This window comes from Octopus bimaculoides, chromosome 23, assembly GCF_046866305.1.
Source record: "Octopus bimaculoides isolate indiv1 chromosome 23, ASM4686630v1, whole genome shotgun sequence".
Taxonomy (NCBI): domain Eukaryota; kingdom Metazoa; phylum Mollusca; class Cephalopoda; order Octopoda; family Octopodidae; genus Octopus; species Octopus bimaculoides.
In genome coordinates, this window is record NC_142950.1 from 351,246 (window position 1) to 375,245 (window position 24,000).

A 24,000-nucleotide genomic window follows, 5' to 3' on the forward strand; every position below is an offset into this window, starting at 1 on the left:
CCCCCATTTATTCCTTTACATGGTGGCTCCTTTGTGTCAACTAAGTTGCAACAATTCTTATATAGCCATGTAATTTCTACAAGGTGTACAAAGATACATAATCCCTTAGGGAACTTGTAGTGCAGAACCATAAAAAGTCAACCCTTGAAAATAAAAAGAAATAAATGTTTCATTATGGGAGACCCTGTTTTTTGGGTACCCAACATGATTTATGAGCATTGTGTTGTACAGCTTCATGAAACATCTTATGAAAGGCTCTTTGAATTTTTGAGGAAAACTAATGAATCAATTTTTAACAACTTGACTCTCTGAATCTGGTACAGTTTATTTGTATTGTGTATGTAATTCAAGATTTGACTCCAGAGGCTAATCTCAATCACATCAAAGTATAGAAGAAATGGTTTCTTCTCAAGATCTTGTTCGCTGCAGACACAATCAATATCAACCTCTGCCAGTTATTCATGAGGCATAACCAGTCCAAATTAAGATGGTAAATAATCAGTTGTGGTCCGAGAAAACCAAATAACAAATCCAAACCACTTTTATTCTACTCATCTGCCCCATGCCTTAACAAAAATCTCCAACTCAGAATGTGTTAGAGATTTCAGAGATCAACAAGAATGTGTAAATTGGTCGGGTATTTAAGTTCATAAATTTTACTTTTAATAAGTTGTAATTATAATTTGTTGATTAGTTGACTTACGTCACTTATGATTAATAACCAATTTGAACTTGAAAATGGAAATATTTAATGATATTTAGTGTAAGAGTAAACAAATAAGTTTAATATTTTAATATATTAGATAAATAAAAATGCATTATATATGTTTTGATATACATACACAGACAGTAACAATTTAATAAATAGGGGGAAGTGTTATGAAAAAAACTGCCTTACAATAAAACTGTTACATCACTTCTTCTAGCACCATGCGGCTAATGTAACTAAAGACATATGTCTCTCTTAAATTGTTTGAGAACAATATCTGGAACTATTTTTATCATATCATTAGTAAAATAAATTAAAGCAGTATCAAATAGGAATTGAAATGGTGGAACAAACTTACAATGTTTGTATTGTTGTAACCAAATGTTAACACTCATATATATAACATATATACACTCATATATGTATATGCATGTGTGTGTGTGTGTGTGTGTGTGTGTGTGTGTGTATAACTGTATGTATGCATACATATTTAAAAATTATACACACACACATACATATGTACATACATACATACATACATACATTCACAACTTTTCTGCTTTATATTTTTTAGTTGAAAGATAAAATTAGTAAAGAAATTGAAAAAATTAGAATTAAAAAAATAATATAGAATATCAATATAATTAAAGGAAAATTTATAATCTAGTTACCAGACATTAATTTCTGATTATATATATATATATATATATATATATATATATATATATATATATATATATACATATATATATATATACATATATATATATACATACACACACACACACATCTGATTTCTTTCATTTTTTTACCCAGTTTTTCTCTTCATTTTTACTCTCCTTTTGCTGTTGTTATTCCATTCAATGATCCCATGTCCAGTCATAATTACTATGTTTGAGACAAGCAAATTGGGTTGGTCCAGGTTTACTGATTTAATATTATTTTTTGGGGGAGAAGGGTAAGGAATTTTGGGTAGGAAAAGAAAATGCATGGTTCAGAAAATAATGATAATAATTCATGCATCAGTCATGCAAAAGTGAATCCTGTGAAGGAGGAAAGAAAAAGAAGCAAAAACAAACCTGGCAAACTGCAAAAATGAAAAGGCTAAATGTGCAAGTAAACAAGAAATAATTAATCTGACTTAATTAACCTCATGTACATTATTCGTTTCTACTGTTGACACAAATGTTATAGATTTATGGGAGTGTGGGTATGGGTGATTGAATCAACCCCAAGGATATGCTTGGAGAAGGATAGAAATGATTTTATTGAGTATAGAGGGCCAAAAAAGAAGCTGAGTTTTATAATTTGAACCTCTGTGCTTTTTAACTCAAGATAACTAGAGAAGTTTTAAGGAAAAGCTTGATAGCTGCTTTGTGCAGATCAAAGAACAAAACAGAGTTCCTATCTCACTGTGTAGGTTATTTTAAAAAAACCATCAAGAATTTGTAGAGGAGGATATCTGATTGCTATAGTGAACATGTTAGGCGACTTCACAGTCTCATGTAGATCTTGCTTTAATGACAACAGGGTGTTTATTGTGGAGAGATTTGAATGCTACATGGAACAAGCCAAGCAACAACAGAAATAGTTTGTCACTGACTGATGTAATCCTTCTTTTAAAGACATTTGAAAGTTGGTTAAAAGAGGAAATCAATCTTGATTCAGCAGTTAAATGACTTCCCAGAAACTGGAATATATGGAAGATGTCATCCAATGGAAAGAAAATGGTCTAAAAATGTATGGGAGTCAAGTTACAGAATGTTCTAGAAGTGGTCAAGGAATTGCAAAACTGAAACTGTGCAGAAACACATCTGCAATCCCACCACTGCAGGTAACTGGGGGGTGTGCATTTGGGAAGTAAATAAAGGATAAGCATTTGTTCCTTATACTTGTGTCTATTAAACAGGGTAAAATGTTTAAAATTTTGTGATTAACAAGTGATCAGCTCCAGTAACTTGAATGAGGTAGAGAAATGGATGCTGTGGCATTAATGCCTTTCAATCTCCACCTCCAATGATAACAGCAGAGTAGAATGCTCCATGAAAATGAAACCCTTTTGTTGCTGACTCAGTTCACAGAAAACTTTATCCTCCCTCTAATGTGGGTTTATCTGAATGGATGTAGTGGTGACGGTGGTGGAAACATAATTGCCAGGAAGGAAAAGAAGAGGTTAATTGATTTAGTCTTGATTGAATTAATTACTTCTTGTTGTAATCCCACATCTCAGAGTTACCGAAATGTTAAGGTGCAAGTAACTGTACTTACAGAAGTGTTTTTGCCATTTTTGTTGGTGACCTTTAACAGTGACCCTTCATAACCCTGGAAAGAAAGGTAAGAAATCTAGTCTCATCACCCAGGTGAACGGTGCAAGAAACACATTGAATACTCATGCTGGCTTTTTCTTTAATTTTATGTCTTTTTTTTTTAATCATTTATTTTTCTTTTAATTAAAAAAAAATGTGTTATAAAAAAAAATAATAATATATATATATATATAATTAGAAATAAAACATAACAAAAAGTGAGAAAAATAAAAATAATGATAGATGATATATAAGAAGAGAAGAAGAATGAGAAGAGATTAAAGCTGTAATATACATGCAATTTCCTACATTCTAAGAGTATAATTCTGCAAATAGGGTATGCAGATGATGGGTAGCTTCAGGTCTACCCTGATTGAGAAAACCTATTTTCAAAGATATTCAAGCTATTGCCATCTTGTCTTTTTAGGAATATGTAAGACTGCATTACATAATGTCCTTTCTTTAAGACAATGTGGTATGATTTGAGGGAGAACTGGTAATTATTTCTAGCAAGTTGAGTGACCACTTGTTACCTCAATGTTCTTAATGGTAGCAATAGTGTAAAGAACAATGAAAAGACAAGCAAATGGCAGATTCAATTCTGTATGGAGCTGGTGAAGTTGCATAGTTGAGGATAAGCAGAAGTGTAGTCTTGATACTGTTCTACCATTGAACTGATTGCAGGTATTCTGTTGTAGAAGCAGAAAAAGAAACAATTCATTACCTCATTTGTATTATTGATGCAACTTATCAGTGCACCCTCTTACTGTGTTGCTTTCCCCATTACCAGGTTAAGGCAGACTGGTGAACTTGAAGCCACCATGCAAATTTAGACTAAGTACTCATCAATATGACAGTGGGGCCACTGAGTATAACTTTAATACAGTGTAGTAACAACATAGAGATTGCTTATTGATAATTGTGTCTAGGACCACAGGCAAAGGCCAGTTTGCTGGGCATCTTATTAATTTACATATCTTGCCTACTTAACAAACTAAGATGGCTGCAAGTGCGAGAGATTTGAACTCGAACTTTAAAGAGAATCTGCTAATTGCCATGTGACATTTTGTCTAGAATTCACAGCCTTTTTTGAAGAATAATGATTTCTTATACAACTACAGGGCTACAAGTGTTGATGGCCATGTGCTACGGTACAGTAGATTAGGTCAAACCCAGTAATTGACCAAGACATAATTTCATTAAACCCTGAAGGATGAAATGAAATTTTTTTTTATTCTGGTAGTGTTTAAATTAGAACTAAGACACAAAACTGTCCAGTGTCCCATCAGTTCTACCATTTGCTACCATAATAATAATAATAATAATAAATATTTTAAAACCAGGAGTACAACTATGCGAATGAAAAATGAAGCAAAAAAATAAATAAATAAATAAATAAAAAATTGAAAACACACATAAGTAGGTGTGTACACACATATGTTCACACATATGTGAGCACACACTCAGTAGTCATAAAATAAATTACAAACAAAATAAACTTAAAGGAAATTAAGTAATTAAATAGAAGCAAATTTTTTTTTCTCAATTCCTTAGTTATTTCGTCCCATTTCTTTTTCATACACATTATTTGCAAGGTGTGAACAAACGTGATTTGTGCATGTGAGGTGTGAAATGTGAGGTGCAACTCTATATGGAAAAACAAATGGAAAAAAAAAACAAACAAACGAAACAGCAACAAAAAAGACATACTGGCAGTCCTATTTTACATACACACACACACACACAAACACACATACAAACACACATACAAACACACACACACATACAAGCACACACGACTACCCGTGTGCATGCATGTGTGTGAAAGTAAATAAATACGTGTATATTAGTATGCAGATATGTGTGTATATATTCATTTATATATTACACACACATACACGCTTTTATATTTGTATTCGAATGTGTAATTCTCTCTCTCTCTCTCTCTCTCTCTCTCTCTATATATATATAAGAGAGTGTACATGCATATACATGCACATATGTGTGCATGTGTGTGTATGTGTTTGTGTGTGTATATATATATATATAGACACAAAACATCCAAATCCAAGAGAACTAGTGGTGCGCTGGATTGGAAACAATTGCTTCTCTTAACAAAGTTTAAAATTTGCCTAAGTATTATTATTAGGGCCAATGGAAAGGAAGCTTCTCAACTTGCCAGCAGTCCTTCTTACATATATATACACACCTATATATATATATATATATATATACCTATATATATATATATATATATATAAATATATATATACACATACATGCATACATATATACATACATATATACATATATATCCATATATACATATATACATACATATGTATATATATATACACACACATGCATACATATACATATATATATAGATGCATACACATACATATATATACATACATATATATACATATATATACACACTCATATATATATATATATATATATATATATATATATATATATATATATATATTGCCATAAAGGCAAGTGATAATTTTATCTTGTACTTATTCTTAGTGTAAGTTTTGCAGAATGCTGTTTGATTTTTCCTGGTTATTCTTTTAAAGCAATAATGGAAGTAACATCGGAGCATATTCACCATTTTTTGTTTCATGAGTTCAATAAAGGCAACAACATTACGGAAAGAGCGAGGAATGTTAATGCAGTACATAGAAATCTATCAACAAGCATAAGCCAGTGTCAACAGTGGTTCCAGAAATTTCTAGCAGATCCTAGCTGATGAGCTTTGTTCTGGAAGATCTGTAGAGCTTGACAAGGACATCCTGCAAACTCTGGTAGAACAAAATCATTCAACCAGTCATTCAAGTCAGCCCCACAAGAAAAACGACCATCTTTGGTTTAAAGATGAAAAGTCTTCTTCCATCAGGATAATGCTTTTGGCCACATACAGCGAGGATGACATTGCAAAGGATGCAGCAGTTTGAATAAGAAATGATGCCCCACCCCCACAATATTCACTGGAAACTGCCTGAACTGATTATCATTTATTCTGAAGTCTTCAAAATCATTTGGACAGAAAAAAAATGAATTCTGTAGATGAGGTCAGAAGAGTACTGGAGGATATTTGTCATCACGGACAAGTGAAATTTGGAAGAGGGGCCTTGCAAATCTATGAGATAGATGGAAGAGCATTGTAGAAAATGAAGGAGAGTACAATTTAGATTAAAAAAGAAATCTGTTTATCCCAGTTTTTGAAATATAAAAAAAGTTTAAAAAAATCACATTATTCATGGGATGACCCACACTCTCGGAGTGGTTGGCATTAGGAAGGGCATCCAGCTGTAGAAACTCTGCCAGATCAGATTGGAGCCTGGTGCAGCCATCTGGTTCACCAGTCCTCAGTCAAATCGTTCAACCCATGCTAGCATGGAAAGCGGACGTTACACGATGATGATGATGATGATGATATACATACAGGGTGCAATGGGTAAATTGTCACCATTATTTATTTTTACTTTCACACATGCACATTGTTTGTTTTTGATTTTGTCAACTACACAGTATAGTAGGGTGAGTTGGGCCCCATCTGTGAGAAAAGCAGCACCATGACACAATTCACTCTGTCAAAAATTTGGAAACGATATGCTGTACTGCTTGGCATTCATGCCAGAAGCTCCGATATGAAAATATCTGAGTGTTTGGGACTCAATCTGAGGAAAGTGCCAGAAAAAGTTGGAGGAGTCTAATGGTGATTACGAAGGTACTGCAACTCAGAAAACTCACTTGGATCATTCTGATGAGAAAAGAACTCCTGAATTTGTTGGTGAGGTTCAGGCCATGATTGACAATGATCTATTTAAGTCAATCAGGTCCATCGCCAGTGACATGGGAGTGTCTGAGTTTCTTATCAGGCAGGTACTGCATGAAGACATTCAGTATTCCTCATACAAGATGTGAAAGGACCAGTTTCTATCCCAAGCCATCAAGGATGAGAGGAAAAGACTGTGCTATGAAGCTTTTGAATAAGCTCAAGCATCCTCTCTAACCAAACATCCTTTAGCTTTTCTCAGACAAGAAAAGTTTCTGCCAGGATCAGATGGTGAACAGACAGAACAACCACTGGCTGGCTGTGTCCCCAAAACATGTACCTCAAGCGATAAAAATTAAACATCCAGTCAATATCATGGTGTTTGGAGTGAACACTGATGATGGTGATGCTATGCCTCCATTCATCTTCCCACATGGCCTCAGAGTCAACACAGAGGCCTACATTAAGTGCCTGGAGGAGGTAGTGCTGCCCTGGGTCAAAAGGATGGCTGCTGGAAGACCTCATGTCTGGCAACAAACCACACAAGCAAGAGAACCCAGTCCGGAAAGTTCATGCCGATTAATAGTAACATACCTTTCGACTTATTTTAGAACATGGTTGAGTCCATAAAATAGGATTTGACTACACCTCCATTTAGAGCAGAGTTTAAGCTATCCTTTCATGGAAGAAGGTTTATGCACCATCCGAATATGACCGATGCCAGCCCCAGCTGGCTCCCATGCCAGTGGAACATAAAAAGCACCCACTACACCCTTAGAGTGGTTGGCATTAGGAAGGGCATCCAGCTGTGCAAAACACTGCCAGATCAGATTGGAGCCTGGTGCAGTCCCCTGGTTTCCCAGACACCCAGTTGAATCATCCAACCCATGCCAGCATGGAAAACGGACGTTAAACGATGATGATGATGTATTATATATAATATATATGCATAAATGCTGCCGGGGGTGCTACATCATTTGTGTTATGTGGAAAATATTCCATCAATAATGCACAAATGATGTTGGCATCAATTTTAAAATCCCCCGTGCCATCTGCCCACTACAAAAATTGAACTCAGTACACATAGCAACATTACATCACAATTACTTTACCTCTACCAGTCCAGCTCTATTTAATACCATACCAAAATACATCAAAGTGGAAAATTCGAATGTCCACTGGCCAATTTCTTCAAAAGATCCCAGACCAACCTCCTACACCCAGATATTTCAGAAGTTACAGCCCGAGTTGTTATCTATAATCGTACATATTAAAAGTAATTCAAATACAATGTTTTCTTGAAACAATAAAGTTTCTGTTCTATAATATTCTTAAAAGAAGGAAAAATTATCCAGCAGCTCAGGCCAATACGAACGAGCCTGGCAGGTGTAAAAGACTAACTGGCATCTCTTGCCAAGAGTACAGGTGAGAGTCAGATCACTGATGTTCGTTGTGCACTCTGCTGTCGTTATTTGATTGCTGTTATTCTGTGCATTTGTGTGTAGAGATCAGTTGTGGTTTGCAGGGTGGCTTTATTTTTACCCTTAACTTAGAAATGGAGATAAAAAATAAGCCATTTCAGGCTAGAAATATTGCAGGAAAGCGTGAAATTCTTCAAGCAGGCATGTGTCTTATGTGAAATCTGTGATCAGCCTGAGTGACTAAATCTGTGATCATCCTGAGTGACGAAATCTGTGATCATCCTGAGTGACGAAATCTGTGATGAGCCTCAGTGATGCTGATGACCTGGAGTCACCTCTGATATGTATATATATATATATATATATATATATATATATATATATCTTCTTGAGCATCCCACCAATGCTGTCCTCAGTTGTCATCCTAATTGTGTATGTTCTTTTCTCTGGCCAGTAAAACAACTGAGTTTATTTGAGTTACTCATTTTGATTTTTTGATTTCTATGTTTTGTATCTTACATCTGAGAGGATGTTGACCAATGTTTTACCGTATTATTTGAGTCAATTCATGCAGAAGTTAGTCAAAACAATTTAATTTGCTATGCATCAATTAGTAATTGTATTATGTAAGATTTTCACACATACAGACACACACACATTTATGCATATATTCCGACACACACACTTTGATATATTTATACATATATATGTACACACACACATCCATATATATATATATATATATATATATATATATATATATACATACATATATATATATATATATATATATATATAAAACACATTGTATGTATAAATTTATACAATATACTAATACATACATTCATGCACATATGTATATGTGTGTGTATATATGGCTATATATAACAAATCATAGCGCATATATATATATAGTAAATACATACAGTTCAAGTGCAGATTCGATTGATTTTTTTTTATTATATTCTTTTTATTTTTACAAAATATAGATACTTATGTGTATGTATCTATATATCTATTGATAAGGTGAAACACTGTCCCTCAGGCAATGAAGCTAGGTGGTCATACTTTTCATTGTTGCTAGGAGGGCTACTTACACAATTTTTGCCTGGTTTTCCCATCACTTTTAACAAAGCATTTTGATATCCCTGTAAAAACATGCCGGAGAAAAATCAAAATGCCCCCTGTTTTAATAGCTTCATAGTAAAAATAACAAGAAGTACATGGCTGCAAATTTTATGGGAGTGGATAATAAATTTCATTGAGGCTGGTCCTTAACCATGATTAAATGAAAGTTTCATTTGAATTCAGTAGGATTTTAATAATAATAATAATAATAATAATAATAATAATAATAATAATAATAACAACCGTTTCTACAACCACCACCACCACCACCACCACCACAATAATAAGGTAATAATAATAATAATAATAATAATAATAATGATAATAATAATGATAATAAATTTGAATATTTCAAAATACAATTGTTTATATCTATGCACACACACACACACACACACACACTTACACACACACACTTACACACACACACACACACACACACACACATGTGTGTATGTGTGTGTGTATCTTGGACGTTGTGCTGTTTTAGTGCTAAAAACCTTGCTGAACATATTTTTGAGCATATTGAATTTATTTATCTTGTTGTTGCTTTTCCTCCAATGATAATAACGATGATGATGATGATGATGATGATGATGATGATGATGATGATAAGAAGAGTGGACCTATCAGTGCAAATATTCTTTTCTTATTTCGGCACAAGTTCAGCAATTTCAAGGAACGACTCTGCCAGCTCACTACCTTAAACAATACAAATATTACAACACCTTTACTGTTTCTGTCGATTCCCTGTTGACAGGAATAAACTATTAATGATGGTGATGATGTTAATTGAAGTGATGAGGAAAATTATGATTTTCTTATAATTAAGCTCAAAGCCAATTTGGCAGGGACTACAATCATCTGAAGTGGAACAACTTTATCACTGATATTTATTCTGGTAAAGCATTCTGTTTGTAACTTCACTTGTTCTGTCTTTGGAAGATGATTTCACAACAAATCATAGGTACAAAAAACTGAGCTGTTGAGAATAATTTCTAACATAAGAATTAATTTTTAACATAAGAATTAATTTCTAACATCAGTTAAATTGATTCATGTAATTGATCTCTGAAGAATAAAAAACAAAGTTGACTATGGTGTGGTTTGAACTCAGAAAGTACTAAAAAAATGTCTACAAATCACTTCATCAGGGGTGCTACCAATTCTATCTTGTACCGCAAATTAACAATAGTTTCTAACAGGACCAGAATATGTGGGGAGCATATGGTCAATGAGACTGACTCCAGCAAATGTGACCTAGATGAATTAAAATAGTTCAAGTTGGAAACAGAAATAAAATGTTTTGGATTCAGCTCACCAGCCAGCTACATCTTTGTCTCTAGTGATGAATGTCATAATATACCATCCTCTTCACCTCAGCATAGAGGTCTGGGTGATTATGTTAAGTCAGATTTCAGGAATAGTCTGAGGAGACAGGGTGCTATGTTAAGAAGCCAGGGCTGTCAAAAATATTAAGACAAACCCTAAAGCTTTCTATAGACATGCAAAAGAGTCTGCTTCAGTATGGTACAAAATAGGGCCACTATTCGAAGAAAATGGCTCATTGGCTGCAGGCTCCCAGAATCAGTGAAATACTGAATGTGCAATACAAGAGTTTTCACCACTTCACTGGGGCACTTGCAAGTAGCTATGCCTGATGAGTTCTTTGGCACCACAGCTCTACACAAAGAAATGGCAATTATTGATAGCATGAAAACTGAGAAAACTGATGTGATATCAGCCATTGATAAAACGAGCTCAAATTCAGCTATGGGCCCTGATGAATTCCCAGTAATCTTCCTAAAGAAATGTAAAGGGGTCTATCGAGACCACTTCAGATTCTCTTCCAGAGCTTCCTTGCAACTGGGAGACTTCCCAAAAAGTTAAAGGATGCATGATATGCCTATCCATAAAGGAGAAGCTAAAAATTATAGAACTGTCTCTCTAACCTCCCGTGTTAGCAAAGTCATGGAATGCATTGTCAGGAAGAAACTCATTGCATTTCTTGAAGATAATGACTTGCTCCCTGACACCCAGCATGACTTCCACTCAGGCAGAAGCTACTTTACACAGCTTTTGCAGCACTATGATTGGGTGTTGAAACAATTAATGAATTGCTCAAAAGTGGATGCGATATATCTCAAGTTTGCAAAGGCCTTTGATAAAGCTGATCATGGGATGATATGTGACAAGTTATGGAAACTCAGCATAGCCAGGGAACTTGTAGAAAGGTTGCATGACTTCTTAAAAGACAGAAGCCAGGCTGTGACAGCCGGTGGGGCCCTCTCAAAGGAGACAGTAATAGAGGGTGAAGTTTCTCAGGGAACTGTATTGGGGCTACTGCTGTTCATGGTGGCTCTTTCAGACAAGTCATCAGTTACACAGACAGCCACACTTTCTAGCCATGCCAACACAAAAGTTGTACAAGTAGTAAAAAATGTTTCCATGTCCAGCGTCGCCTTTCTGGCACTTGTGCTTGTGGCATGTGTAAGGACTTTCGAGCGAGATCGTTGCCAGTGCCCCTGGACTGGCTCTTGTGCGGGTGGCATGTAAAATACACCATTTTGAGCGTGGCCGTTGCCAGTACCACCTGACTGGCCTTTGTGCCGGTGGCACATAAAAGCACCCACTACACTCTTGGAGTGGTTGGTGTTAGGAAGGGCATCCAGCTGTAGAAACTCTGCCAAATCAGATTGGAGCCTGGTGTAGCCATCTGGTTTCACCAGTCCTCAGTCAAATCGTCCAACCCATGCTAGCATGGAAAGCGGACGTTAAATGATGATGATATGTATATATATATATATATATATATATATATATGTATAAATAATTCAGAATGGGACAAGGATACAAAACATCCAGACAGCTAGGTATGCCTATATATGTATAGGCATACATATAAATGTATGCACAATCCATCTGTCTATTTTTCTATTTTATCTATCAACCATTTGTTAACTTATATATCTCATCCATCCATCCATCCATCCATCCATCCATCCATCCATCCATCCATACTCTTAAGGTCTTTGCTTATGCAAATCAATGCATGTTTAGTGGGTGGTGTGTAAATTGCATGGGAATGATGCAAGGAAAGTTAGGATGGCATCAATAAGAGGAAAGGAAGGAAAGGAGAAAGAAAAGATGTACATCCACTTGCACACGTACACACACACACACATACTCACAAACATGCAAACACAGATATGAATACATGCACTCACAGGGATACATGAACCGAGCACTGCAGCAGAGTCAAGGGTAGGAGGATTGATTCTAAGGGGAGCAGTAGCAGGAAAAGCAACAACAACAACAATAACAAGGATGATCAGGATGAGGATAAGGACAACAACAACAACAATAACAATTGAAGCAATAAAAAGGAGGATTTCTGACAATACGTAGCATTATAGAAATAAAAAATTTGTTCAGGCAAGGTTTGAAGGATAAAGTAAAGACTGAAAAATGGGGATAAATTGCACAACATACAAGTATATGTGTGTGTGTGTCTGTGTGTGTGTGTGTGTGTGTGTGTGTGTGTGTGTGTGTATGATACACTGACTGAAGACAAATATTAAAGGGAGAGGTTTTAAAATAAGCAGCCATGCACATACAACTTTGGTTGGGAAAAACAAAAACAAAATAAAAACATGAAAAGCAGCAGTAGCAAAAAAAGAAAAAAAATTAAACAACAATAAAGTTTAAAAAAGCATTAACAATAGCAACAATGACAACAACAATGGCAACAAAATAAATACAAATATTTGATAATTTTTGTTGTAACTAATTTTGTTAATATTGTATTAATGAGTATAATCAATATATTATGAACAAATAAATAAAGATTAGCTAAGAAGTAAATATATGAAACAACACAGAAATTGTCATTCGAAAAACAAATATTACTAAAGAATGTTTTAATGATTCTGAATTTATAAAAACAGAGAGAAATTGAATTTAAAGAAAAAGAAAGAAACAAAAAACTGAAATGACAAAGAAAAAATAAAATTTGAAAAACAGAACTGAAGAAAGTTTTTCAGAATTGTTTTCAATTGTCTAACCTTTTGCAAGGATTAAAGAATGTATATCTAGAAACCTAAAGATTATATATGTACAGGTGTGAGTGTGTGTGTGTCTGTGTGAGCATGTATCTGTATGCATGTGTATGCATACATATATATATATATATATATACATACATTATACATACATACACATATATATATATACGTAAAAACATACATTATACATACACACACACACACACACACACACACACACACATATAGGTGAGGCATGGCTGTGCGGTAAGAAGGCATTGAGTTCAGTCCCACTGTGTGGCACCTTGAGCAAGTGACTTCTATTATAGCCCTGATCCTTGTGAGTGGATTTCTTAGATGGAAACTGAAGGAAGCTTGTCATATATATGTATAAATGCATCTATAGTATGTAGATAGGATTATAATCCATCTGTCTTCATGAAGCATATCTGCATATTTCAGTATGCCAAAATTGCATGTAGAAGTTAAAGATTGTGTGAGGTGTGCATAAGAGCTGAAAATGCAGGAAAATAGTTTTTATAGAGTAATTACATGTAAAAAGCAGGTGATTGCAAAAACTAATAAATTACATTAATAAAAAATGTTTCTGTTCTCCCCTTTTGTTATATAAATGTATATATATTAGACAAGCTTGAAACATACATTTTAAAATGATTTCAAAATATTGCTATTTGGTTTGACTTCATTATTACAACTAGTGCAACTTGATGTCAATACAAACTGGTCGGTCTTGACTCCACCTATGTGAATACTCTAACAACATTTTGCAGTAGTTTGTTACATTTGACTCAATTTGAAAAAATTCTGGTACCATGCAAGGCTTCCTAAAAAAAACCAAAAAACTTTGTGCTTGTGTTTCTCCTCTACCACTGCTTGATAATTAGTGTTGGTTTGTTTATAACCCTGTATGTTGGCAAAGGAGACTAATAGAAGTATAAGGCTTTAAGAAATTACTGAGGTTGATTTGTTCAACTGAACCCTTCAAGGTGATGCCTCAGCATGGCTGCAGTCCAATGAGTGAAACTATACAGTTGCAAAGAAAACATCTTAGCCACACAGCCATCCATTTCTGCACCTGTTTTACAATACAATGCACAAACATAATACATATATTTACATACATATACAAACACACACACACGCATATATATACGTACATATATACATATATATGTATGTATATTTATACATACATACACAACTCTGTGTATGAGTGTGTGTGCAAAATTATTGTCTTGATTCTTAGTAGAGTACATTGTGTTCTTAGCAAAGCTCTTCATTTCATGTTGTTCCAATCCAGTCCTTTGTTAATAGGCAACCCTGTAACAGACTGGCATTCTATTTAGTAGTGAATGATGGCCTGCTCTTCAAACCAGCAAAGTGGCATCACTTGAAAGCTAAAACGATGCAAGGAAGTGCACTGTGACTAGCGGAATATAAGAACAGTCAATAGCCTGGGCAATACAGTGACAGACAGATGAACACACACACAAACGCACACACAGATAGATACATATGCATAGATTGTTTCAATTGGTGTATAAGTTTTATGTATTAAGAATAAGAAGGTTGTTAGGATTTATTTTGTGAGGGACAGCAATGCCGAATAAATAGTTTTTATTCAAATCCTAACTACCTTGTTTGTCTTAATGTATGTGTTTGTGTAGATGTGTGTGTGTGTGTGTGTGTGTGTGTGTGACATCATCCGGTTGTAAAAATCAAGCCAAAGCAGACCTCATCAGTTCTGGTGTCATGTAAAAAGCACTCATGCTACTCTGTAAAGTGGTGGGCATTAGGAAAGGCATCCAGCTGCAAAAACCATGGCAAAAGAGACAGTAAAGCCTGGTGCAGCCCTCTGACTTGCCAGTTCCTGTCAAACTATCGAACCTCTGCCAGCATGGAAAATGGATGTTGAATGATCAGAGAGAGAGAGAGAGAGAGAAGGGAAAGAGGAGAGAAAGAACATGAAAGGACAAAAGAGCTAGGTTAACAGAGAGAAAGAGAGACAAACAAAATAAAACTGGAGATAAATTCAGTGATTCCTGACTGAGAGGATATTGGGTTAGGGTAGAGAGTAGATGTTGCGATGGAGATCGGATTAGCCAGCCACAAATTAATTAACACAAATATTTAATGTTTTAACACAAAGCTAACATATGTTTAATAACACCTTTACATACATCCTATATATAAAATTATACACATATGCTATACACTCGCACGTTCATACATCCTCAACACATAATTAAACACATTTACCCTATAAAGCTTCCCTATTCATGCACATAGCTATGCAAGTTGAGACACACAGACATGCACTTAGATACACAAGCATCATGTCTACATAGACATGCTCACTCACACAGACATGCACATTTGTAGAAGCATCACGTACACATACACAGAAACATATCTAAACACAAAGACATACACAGATATGAACATGCAGACACACACGCACACACACACCTCTGCATATACAAGGTTAACTGTACTTGTTAAGTGATTAGTGATTGGCTTAACATCCAAGGATTAATGCTGCAATTGCCAATCTGACTTAATCCCTAGATAAAGAAGGATTATTCCAAAAAGCTGAACAAAGCAAAACAAAAACAAGCAACTATGAAAATTATATTTTATTTTTATATAAATTTATGAGCTGATAAGAGGCTTGATGAGGATGAGGATGAGGATGAGGATGAGGATGAGGATGAGGATTGTAGTAGCAGCAGCAGCAGCTTCATTCCACATTTTATCCAACACAATAACCAAGTATTGTGATGTGGTAGATAAATCAGGGCTGTCTTAACATCATCATAGGCCCCTGGGAAAATCAATGCCTTGAACCCTTTATTATTTATTGACATCAAATCATAACACACGTAAATTAGAATTGGACCCCTAGGTAAGTGAGGCCTCCAAGTGACAGCCCACGGTGGCACTGGTGGGGATTATCTTGGTTTCCATGATGGTGAACAGTTGTCCATATATAGGATACTAGTTGTATTACTGGTTGTGTTTCGCATTATATCCTATCTTTTTACATTGTAATGGTAGAGAAAAGTTCAACTTGGCATTAGAAATTAATGGAACACTCAACAATTTCAGCATTTTGTTTGGATGACCAAATGATATAAAGTGTACTATTCTGTGATATCCATCTGTAGCCAAGTAGTTTGAATGCAATAGTGAAATATATGGACCCCATATTATATATTCAAATCCATCCAGACAAAGGAACAACAGTGTAACTTCATGAGATTTTGATTCATAACCAAATGGACTCGGCTCTAGTAATGAAAAATGCCTTAGCATTTCAATTTATTTACAGTCAGTTCAATTAGAAAATAACCAATTAAGTTTACCCTACTATAGTACCTATTTCTTCCTAGTAGACTCAAGAACAACAGAGAACTGCAGTGCACAGAACTGACAGTCTCAGGAATTTCAAACACCCAAAGAGGTAAATACATCTCTACAATAAAATTCTCAAGGAAATGGTTTCTGAATCTGAAAGACACTATTGAAACTAGATGGAGTTACACATTAACAACAATTTCTCTCTATATTCTCATTGGGATTGATATAGAGTTGATTAAACATTTAAAACACTAATCCACTCTAGTTCCTTTCCAAGTAAAACAGGTAGCACAACAAGGTTCAGGTCACTTCCAGAGATGGCAAGATATTCTAAATTCAAAGTGTCCTTTGTTGACCTTATATTAAGATTAAGAAGTCTTAAATTAGATTGTTCATGTTGTTACTTAGCAACAGGTCAACTCTGATTGAGCAGATTTCAGGATCAATGACATTATTCCAGTCAGCTCCTCTTTTCAGAAGTATACTGAATCATATTATCCAGTTTGTCCTTTCTTTCCCAAGATAGTAGAATGCAATTTAAGGGAGGTTTGGATGCAAATTTTAGCAGGTTGAGTGACATGCAGAGGCAGATTTACCTTTAATCAGGTATGACTGAACAATCATATGAGCAAAAGTGTTGCTTTGTATATATATAAGACTACATTCTCCAATGTTTTCTGTTTTTTAATATGGCAGAGTATTATTTTAAACTATATTTTACTTCTGTTTCTAGCAGACTGAGCAACTGTTTAGGTTTCTATGTTCGTATATGTGAACTGATTTGTGAGTAGGTGTATATAAGTGGGTGGGATGGGTGGATGGACAAAACAAAATTCTACTTTCAAACAAAAAATTCATTCTTTGATTCTGATGTCATATCCAAAAATAATGTTAAAATGAAACCAGAAATGACAAGTCTGATAATTATAACAGGAAGAAAACATTCTACTGGAGTCTGATTTATATAGCCTTTGTGGTTATATAAGTAGTTAGTTCAGCTAAAGGAGAAGACCTTGCGATAGTTAAGTAAAACAGTTTGGTATTGAATACACAAAAACAATACAGTAAAGTAAGGTTCAATTATAGAAGTAGTCCAAGTATTAATTTGGGAAAAGTAAATTTTTGCTTTCAATATCTTGAATCATGAAAAAGCAAAACAAAACAACAAAACTATCAGAATGAAACAAAAAAAAATAAAGGCACGAAAAATAAAAGAAATTACCAACACCAAACTGTCACACAAACACGAATATTAAAATGTTAAATCGATTTTAATATAGGCAATCCACTGACTAATACTTGACTGGTATTTATTTTATCAACATGAGAAGGATTAAAGTCTAAAATAACCCCTGCATGTTTTGGAACACAGAACATTAGATTAGGGACATAACCACGAAATGCAACGCATTTTATCTGACATCAAATGCTAAATGAAATGATATGAAATTACTTTTGTTTTACATGTGGTGATACTGCTTTTCTTTGAGAGAATAAAAAACCAATCAGTAGACCAATACAGCAAGACAAGACAGTTTCAAATTACCTTGTATGCCCTAAAAAGTAAATACAGTTCTCTGGGCTTTGCATCCATGGGCAAACCACTGACAAAGAGTGTACGGACCTGAAAATAGACAACAAATACATAAGAAATGTAGCATATTTGAATTATATACATATCAAAATACATATAAAATTTACAATTAATTTAGCAATTCAATGTTTTCAAATAGAAAAAAGCATTTTAATGTGAGTGGTGCAATATATACATATGATTACATGTGAAAATATATATGTGCATATATATTTAAGTGTTGGGTAGGTTCCTAGCAGTCGGCTGATAAAGCCCATTCTCTGCCTATGGATACCTGAATGCCATCCATGGTAATTACATAATTATCGCTGGATCTACCTCAGGAATTCCTCAGTGTACATTGAGTATGAAACAAATGATAGAGGCAGAAAATGGAATAGATGGGAAACTTTATTGCTCGCAACGATCGTTTTGACATATCCTGCATTGATCCCTTGCAGGGGGGGGGGAAATATATGACTAGTTGCAGTGCATCCCTTGGTGTGGAAGCATCTTTTTAGGTGATGTAATAAGTTTCTCATTAAATGAACTCTGTTTTGCTCAAATTTAATGCAGCCTGTTGTTTGTGACTGTAAGTTTGAACTGTTGGGCAGGAATGACATGGGACAGATTCAGTTGCAAATTTATAGAGGCAGACAGGGAGTAATTAACGAAAATAAGACAAACAAGGAGAATACGTATGTGTGTGTGTATATATACATATATATATATATACATGTGTGTGTATATGTTTGTGTATATATATATATATATGTACATATATACACACATATACATACAAACATACACATATCTGTATCTCTCTACATATATGCATCTTTTTATATATATATATATATATATATATATATATATATATATCCACGGTGGTTGTCTACTCCTTATGCAGAGTCTGACCCTTTCCTGTACCTACACCTTAGAACCATCAGTGCATCTGATGTGGCTTTTTAAATCAGACAATGTTTTAAAAAAACACCCACATAGATTGCATATCCAATTTGGACCAACAAGAACTGTAGTTAAGTCCTGATCTATGTGTGTGTGTGTATATATATATATATATATATAATCATAAATATATAGGGATTGACAGTAACCTGCTTCTCCAACATACTGAGAATTCAGAAATAGCAGTCAAAGAACTACTGATTTCAAAACTACAAATTATTACTCCAGATTGATAGCGATATTTTTGATACACACAGAACAAAAACAAAATATCAAAAATATCAAAAATATCGCTATCAATCTGGAGTAATAATTTGTAGTTTTGAAATCAGTAGTTCTTTGACTGCTATTTCTGAATTCTCAGTATGTTGGAGAAGCAGGTTACTGTCAATCCCTATATATTTATGATTATAAATTTTACCGAAAAAGGTTTTTTTCATACTGAGCTACCCGGCAGAATCGTTAATTATTAATTTTATTACTAATTGATGATTCCCTGCCCTGCATATCTATATATATATATATATATATATATATATATATATAAACCAGCACTTTCCTAGCCAAACTAGAGGTTTATACAGGAATGATGGTCTTCTCACAACCACTAGTATATCTTGGCCATCCATTGAACGTATCAGGAAGGCCATCCACAAGTCATTTAAAAATTTTAATCTATCTCATTCAAAATCTATACTAAAGTAGCTAACTTCTTTATCTAAGTTTATACCTTTATAATCATTTATATATTTCTTCACTAGAGCTCATGATAAATGTGAATGTTTGTGAGCATGCCTTTACATGCTTGCATGTATGGGCATATACACTTATGGGTATGTATGTACAAATGTATGTATGTATGTACAAATGTATGTATGTATGTACAAATGTATGTATGTATGTACAAATGTATGTATGTATGTACAAATGTATGTATGTATGTACAAATGTATGTATGTATGTACAAATGTATGTATGTATGTACAAATGTATGTATGTATGTACAAATGTATGTATGTATGTAGATACAATCACTGTATTTGAAACTGAAACAAATAGGTCATTATGCTGTTTGTCCTCTGTTTTCTTTGTTTTATGGATATAGAATATGGCCCAGGGTTATAATACAAAACATTACACAGCCCAGGATGTCATACAATGGCACTGAAATTGAAACCCTGTTTGCAATGCAACCTTCTCAAGCATACAACCATGTCTGTACATAATATGTGTGCGTGTGTGTGTGTGTGTGTGTGCGCACGTGCATGCCACACACACACACACACACACACACACATGCATGCATGCACTCACACATCTCTCATAGCAGTGGGAGGAGGTAAACTGATTAAGACAGTAGCAGAGCATCAGTTGGTGTTAATCTGAGACGGCCAAACCCCCGCATCACCCAACATTACACCATGTCATTTTATATCACCTGTACAGTTAATCAGCTTAAATAAGAGATATATCTTTCTCGTTTAATACTTTAACAATATTAATTACACTCACACACCTTAAAGCAATGTCACATTGTGTTGTTATTGCATTATTGGTGTTATGAATGGTTTTGGCTTGAAGGTGTAGCAGAGAGATGGTGTTGGTAGAGTCCACTGAACAAAATATCTATTGACAAGTTTAGAGGATCATTTCTTGTCACTGGTAATCTTCAATGAGTCTGGAATATATATTAATGTAAACAGGCAACACATGGTGCTTTTGTTCATTGCTGATCAACGACCTGCTCAATATAGCATCGAATCAAGTATCTTTTAGTAAGCTCATTATTGTCTTGAGCATAGGAACTGCATTAATAGTTAAGGAACTGTGTACTCAGTCAATCTGCTTAGTAAAAACAGCAAACGTTTCCCACAACAATGTCACTTTTCTGTAGTTGCACGACTTCCTTTTGTAATCTCATGAACTTCTGGATCACTCATGTCCAGTCATTTGTATCACTCCACTTACATTCAACTCGTTGTACTCGAAGTTACACCCTGACATGTCACTACTATCTTCTCTCTCTCTCTCTCTCTCTCTCTCTCTCTCTCTCTCTCTCTCTCTCTCTCCTCCAACTGGGGTAATTATGTTTCTCTCTACAGCAACACCTGCTTCTGTCCCTTTATCACCTGGCACAAAGCCACTTCCTTCAATACCAGTCCCTCTCTCAGTCGAGGGGTCTTTGTCTAGCTACTTACTTGGTGACCTCGCAAGTGCTGATGCCATGTATAAAGGACCCAGTACAGTCTGTAAATTGGTTGGGGATAGGAAGAGCATCCAGCTGTAGAAACCATGCTGAAGCTGACTGTAGAGCTTGGCACAGTCCTCTCACTTGTCTGCTCCTGTCAAACCCTCCAACCCATACCAGCAAGGAAAACAAACATTAAATGATGATGATGATCATGCACGCACACACACACACACACACACACACACACACACACACACATATATATATATATATATATTTCATTCGTCTATTTTATATCTGTGTTTCCCTGCTAGCATGGGTTAGATGAATATGTTATTGAGGTGTTGTCTTATAGCTGGATGTCTTTCCTGTCACTAACTCTTATCTGTTTTCCAAGTAAGGGGACTCTTATTTCATGTGTCTCTGAAGTGAGCAGATGATTTGTTGACAGGAAAAGTGCCAATAGCACAGCTCATAATGAGCAAATTTCATAATGCACAAATGTCAGCAAACACACATGCATATATATACATACATATATACACACGTTATGTAATATAATTTCAGTTGTTTTTTATAACTGAAACATTAGTGAAATGACTTTCTACATTGAGGGTGGAAATGGTATTAGTTTTGTCTGTTTCTTTCGAAGTATTTATACTTTCAGTGACATAATGGTCTCATGTTTTCTCTATCAATATTTGTAAATATATGAGAGTGTATATGTGTGTATCTGTATAAAAGTGTATATACATCTCTCTCTCTCTCTCTCTCTCTCTCTCTATATATATATATATTGAATCTATAAATACCTTAATGCTTACACATAAATATATACATGTGTGTGTGTGTGTGTATTTATGTGCAAATGTGTTGATGTATTCATAAATTCAAAATTTCATAGACAATATCAAGGAAATTGGGCGAGTAGTGGAGGTGAGAGAGGGTGTGTGTGTGTGTGTGATAAGATGTGTGTATGTAAGTGTGAGAGTGAGAGATGGGGGAATATTTTGCAATAGGGGTGGGTAGTGACTTAATCCTTAATGATTTTTCTATGATTCACATTTAAAACCTTTTGATCCACTTTTCAACCCTCTCACACACACACACACACACACACAACTCAATTTCAAACAACCGTTACAACAACAGCAACCACAACTATCACAACAATAAAGACCAGCCAATCTTGTTGGCAGCTAGTTACATCTTGACAGGATATTGTCAGTATTAATCTCTTAATCCTCTTTTCACCTTTGGCAGTCAAAAAAGAAAATGTTATTTTTATTATCCTTATTATTATTATTATTATTATTATTATTATTATTATTATTATTATTATAAGGATGGTGGCTTGTAGCACTGCTGCTGCTGCTGCAGCAGACAAATGCTGCTTTGCAGTATTTAGTTATGTCCCAAATTGAAATCCCACGAGGACTTGATAAAAATAAATAGGATCAATATATTTAGTTGTCCCCTCTTTAGACAAATCTCTGTCCTGATAAGAAACAGGGACCATGAGTATTGAAGCTGGTGAGCTGGACGGAGGGCTTAGCAGCATTTTGTTTGTCCTTGTGCTGTGAGTTCAATTTTCCACTGGGGTTGGCTTTGTCTTTCATCCTTTTGGGCTTGATGAAATAAATACCAGTGAACACTGGGGGGGGGGGGCAGTGTAACCCACTTATCCCCCTTGGTGATCCCCTCTCTAGTGGCTTTGGTGCAAGAAGTTGTATGGGGAATGAGGCTGAAAGGATCGAGGAAAAATACCCCCCTCTTCAGCCAAGCACTCATTGACTTTTTGAAGTTCCACTTGGAAAGGAAAGTGGGGGTGGAGAGGAGAGTAGTATCTTCCAGTGAGTTTGCAAAATGAAGCTCCTACAGGTTGATAACTGTAGAGAAGGTTAGAGCAGAGATAGATTAATAGGGAGACACTGTTCTGAGAAGGAAATAGTCAGGAAAGTGTTTGATATGAGGTTTGAGAGGCTGCAAGAAAGTATGGAGAAGAAAGATGTCTTCATTGGTGATTGAAAGGGCACATGAGACTAAAAGCTAAAGAGACAAGACAATAGATGAAGTGGAGCAATGTTCTAATGAAGGAAGTGTACGTGTCCATGGTTTACTGGTGCCATCAATATTAAATAGCATGTTTACACATGTAATAAAGAACTGTCAACTGAGTCCATTCTGAAGAGGTTGTATTGATGTTGAAAAGAGATCTGTTGAGAAGGATGGGTGTTGATGAAGTAAACAATGTGTAAGACGGGATGTGTGTGTGTGTGTGTGTGTGTGTGTGTGTGTGTGTGTGTGTGTGTGTGCTTGCTTGTATGAGCATGTGTGTGCTTGTAGTGCTAAGAGGGATGACAGCTTAACCAGGCACAACTGGTTTTCCTTCGTACAACATATACATATATATATATATATATATATATATATATATATATATATATATATATATATAAAACCTAATCCTCTCACCTGTGTATATAACACTA

The 24,000-nt window shown here is 35.0% G+C and overlaps 1 protein-coding gene across 47 annotated transcripts in view; it reads right to left on the reverse strand.

Annotated features, from left to right (window-relative positions):
• Positions 1-24,000, reverse strand: part of LOC106878922 (uncharacterized) — a 483,138-nt gene that overhangs the window by 75,000 nt on the left and 384,138 nt on the right. For 20 of the 47 annotated variants that reach the window (XM_089340213.1, XM_089340209.1, XM_089340199.1 and 17 more), the window contains 2 exons: positions 18,322-18,399; positions 2,978-3,031 (listed from right to left, as the gene is read on the reverse strand). In XM_089340213.1, coding sequence (XP_089196339.1) covers positions 2,978-3,031; positions 18,322-18,399 — 132 coding nt within the window. Of the gene's footprint in view, positions 1-2,977; positions 3,032-9,320; positions 9,372-18,321; positions 18,400-24,000 lie in introns of all 47 variants that reach the window. The other 27 variants (XM_089340206.1, XM_089340202.1, XM_089340198.1 and 24 more) reach the window with 3 other exon arrangements.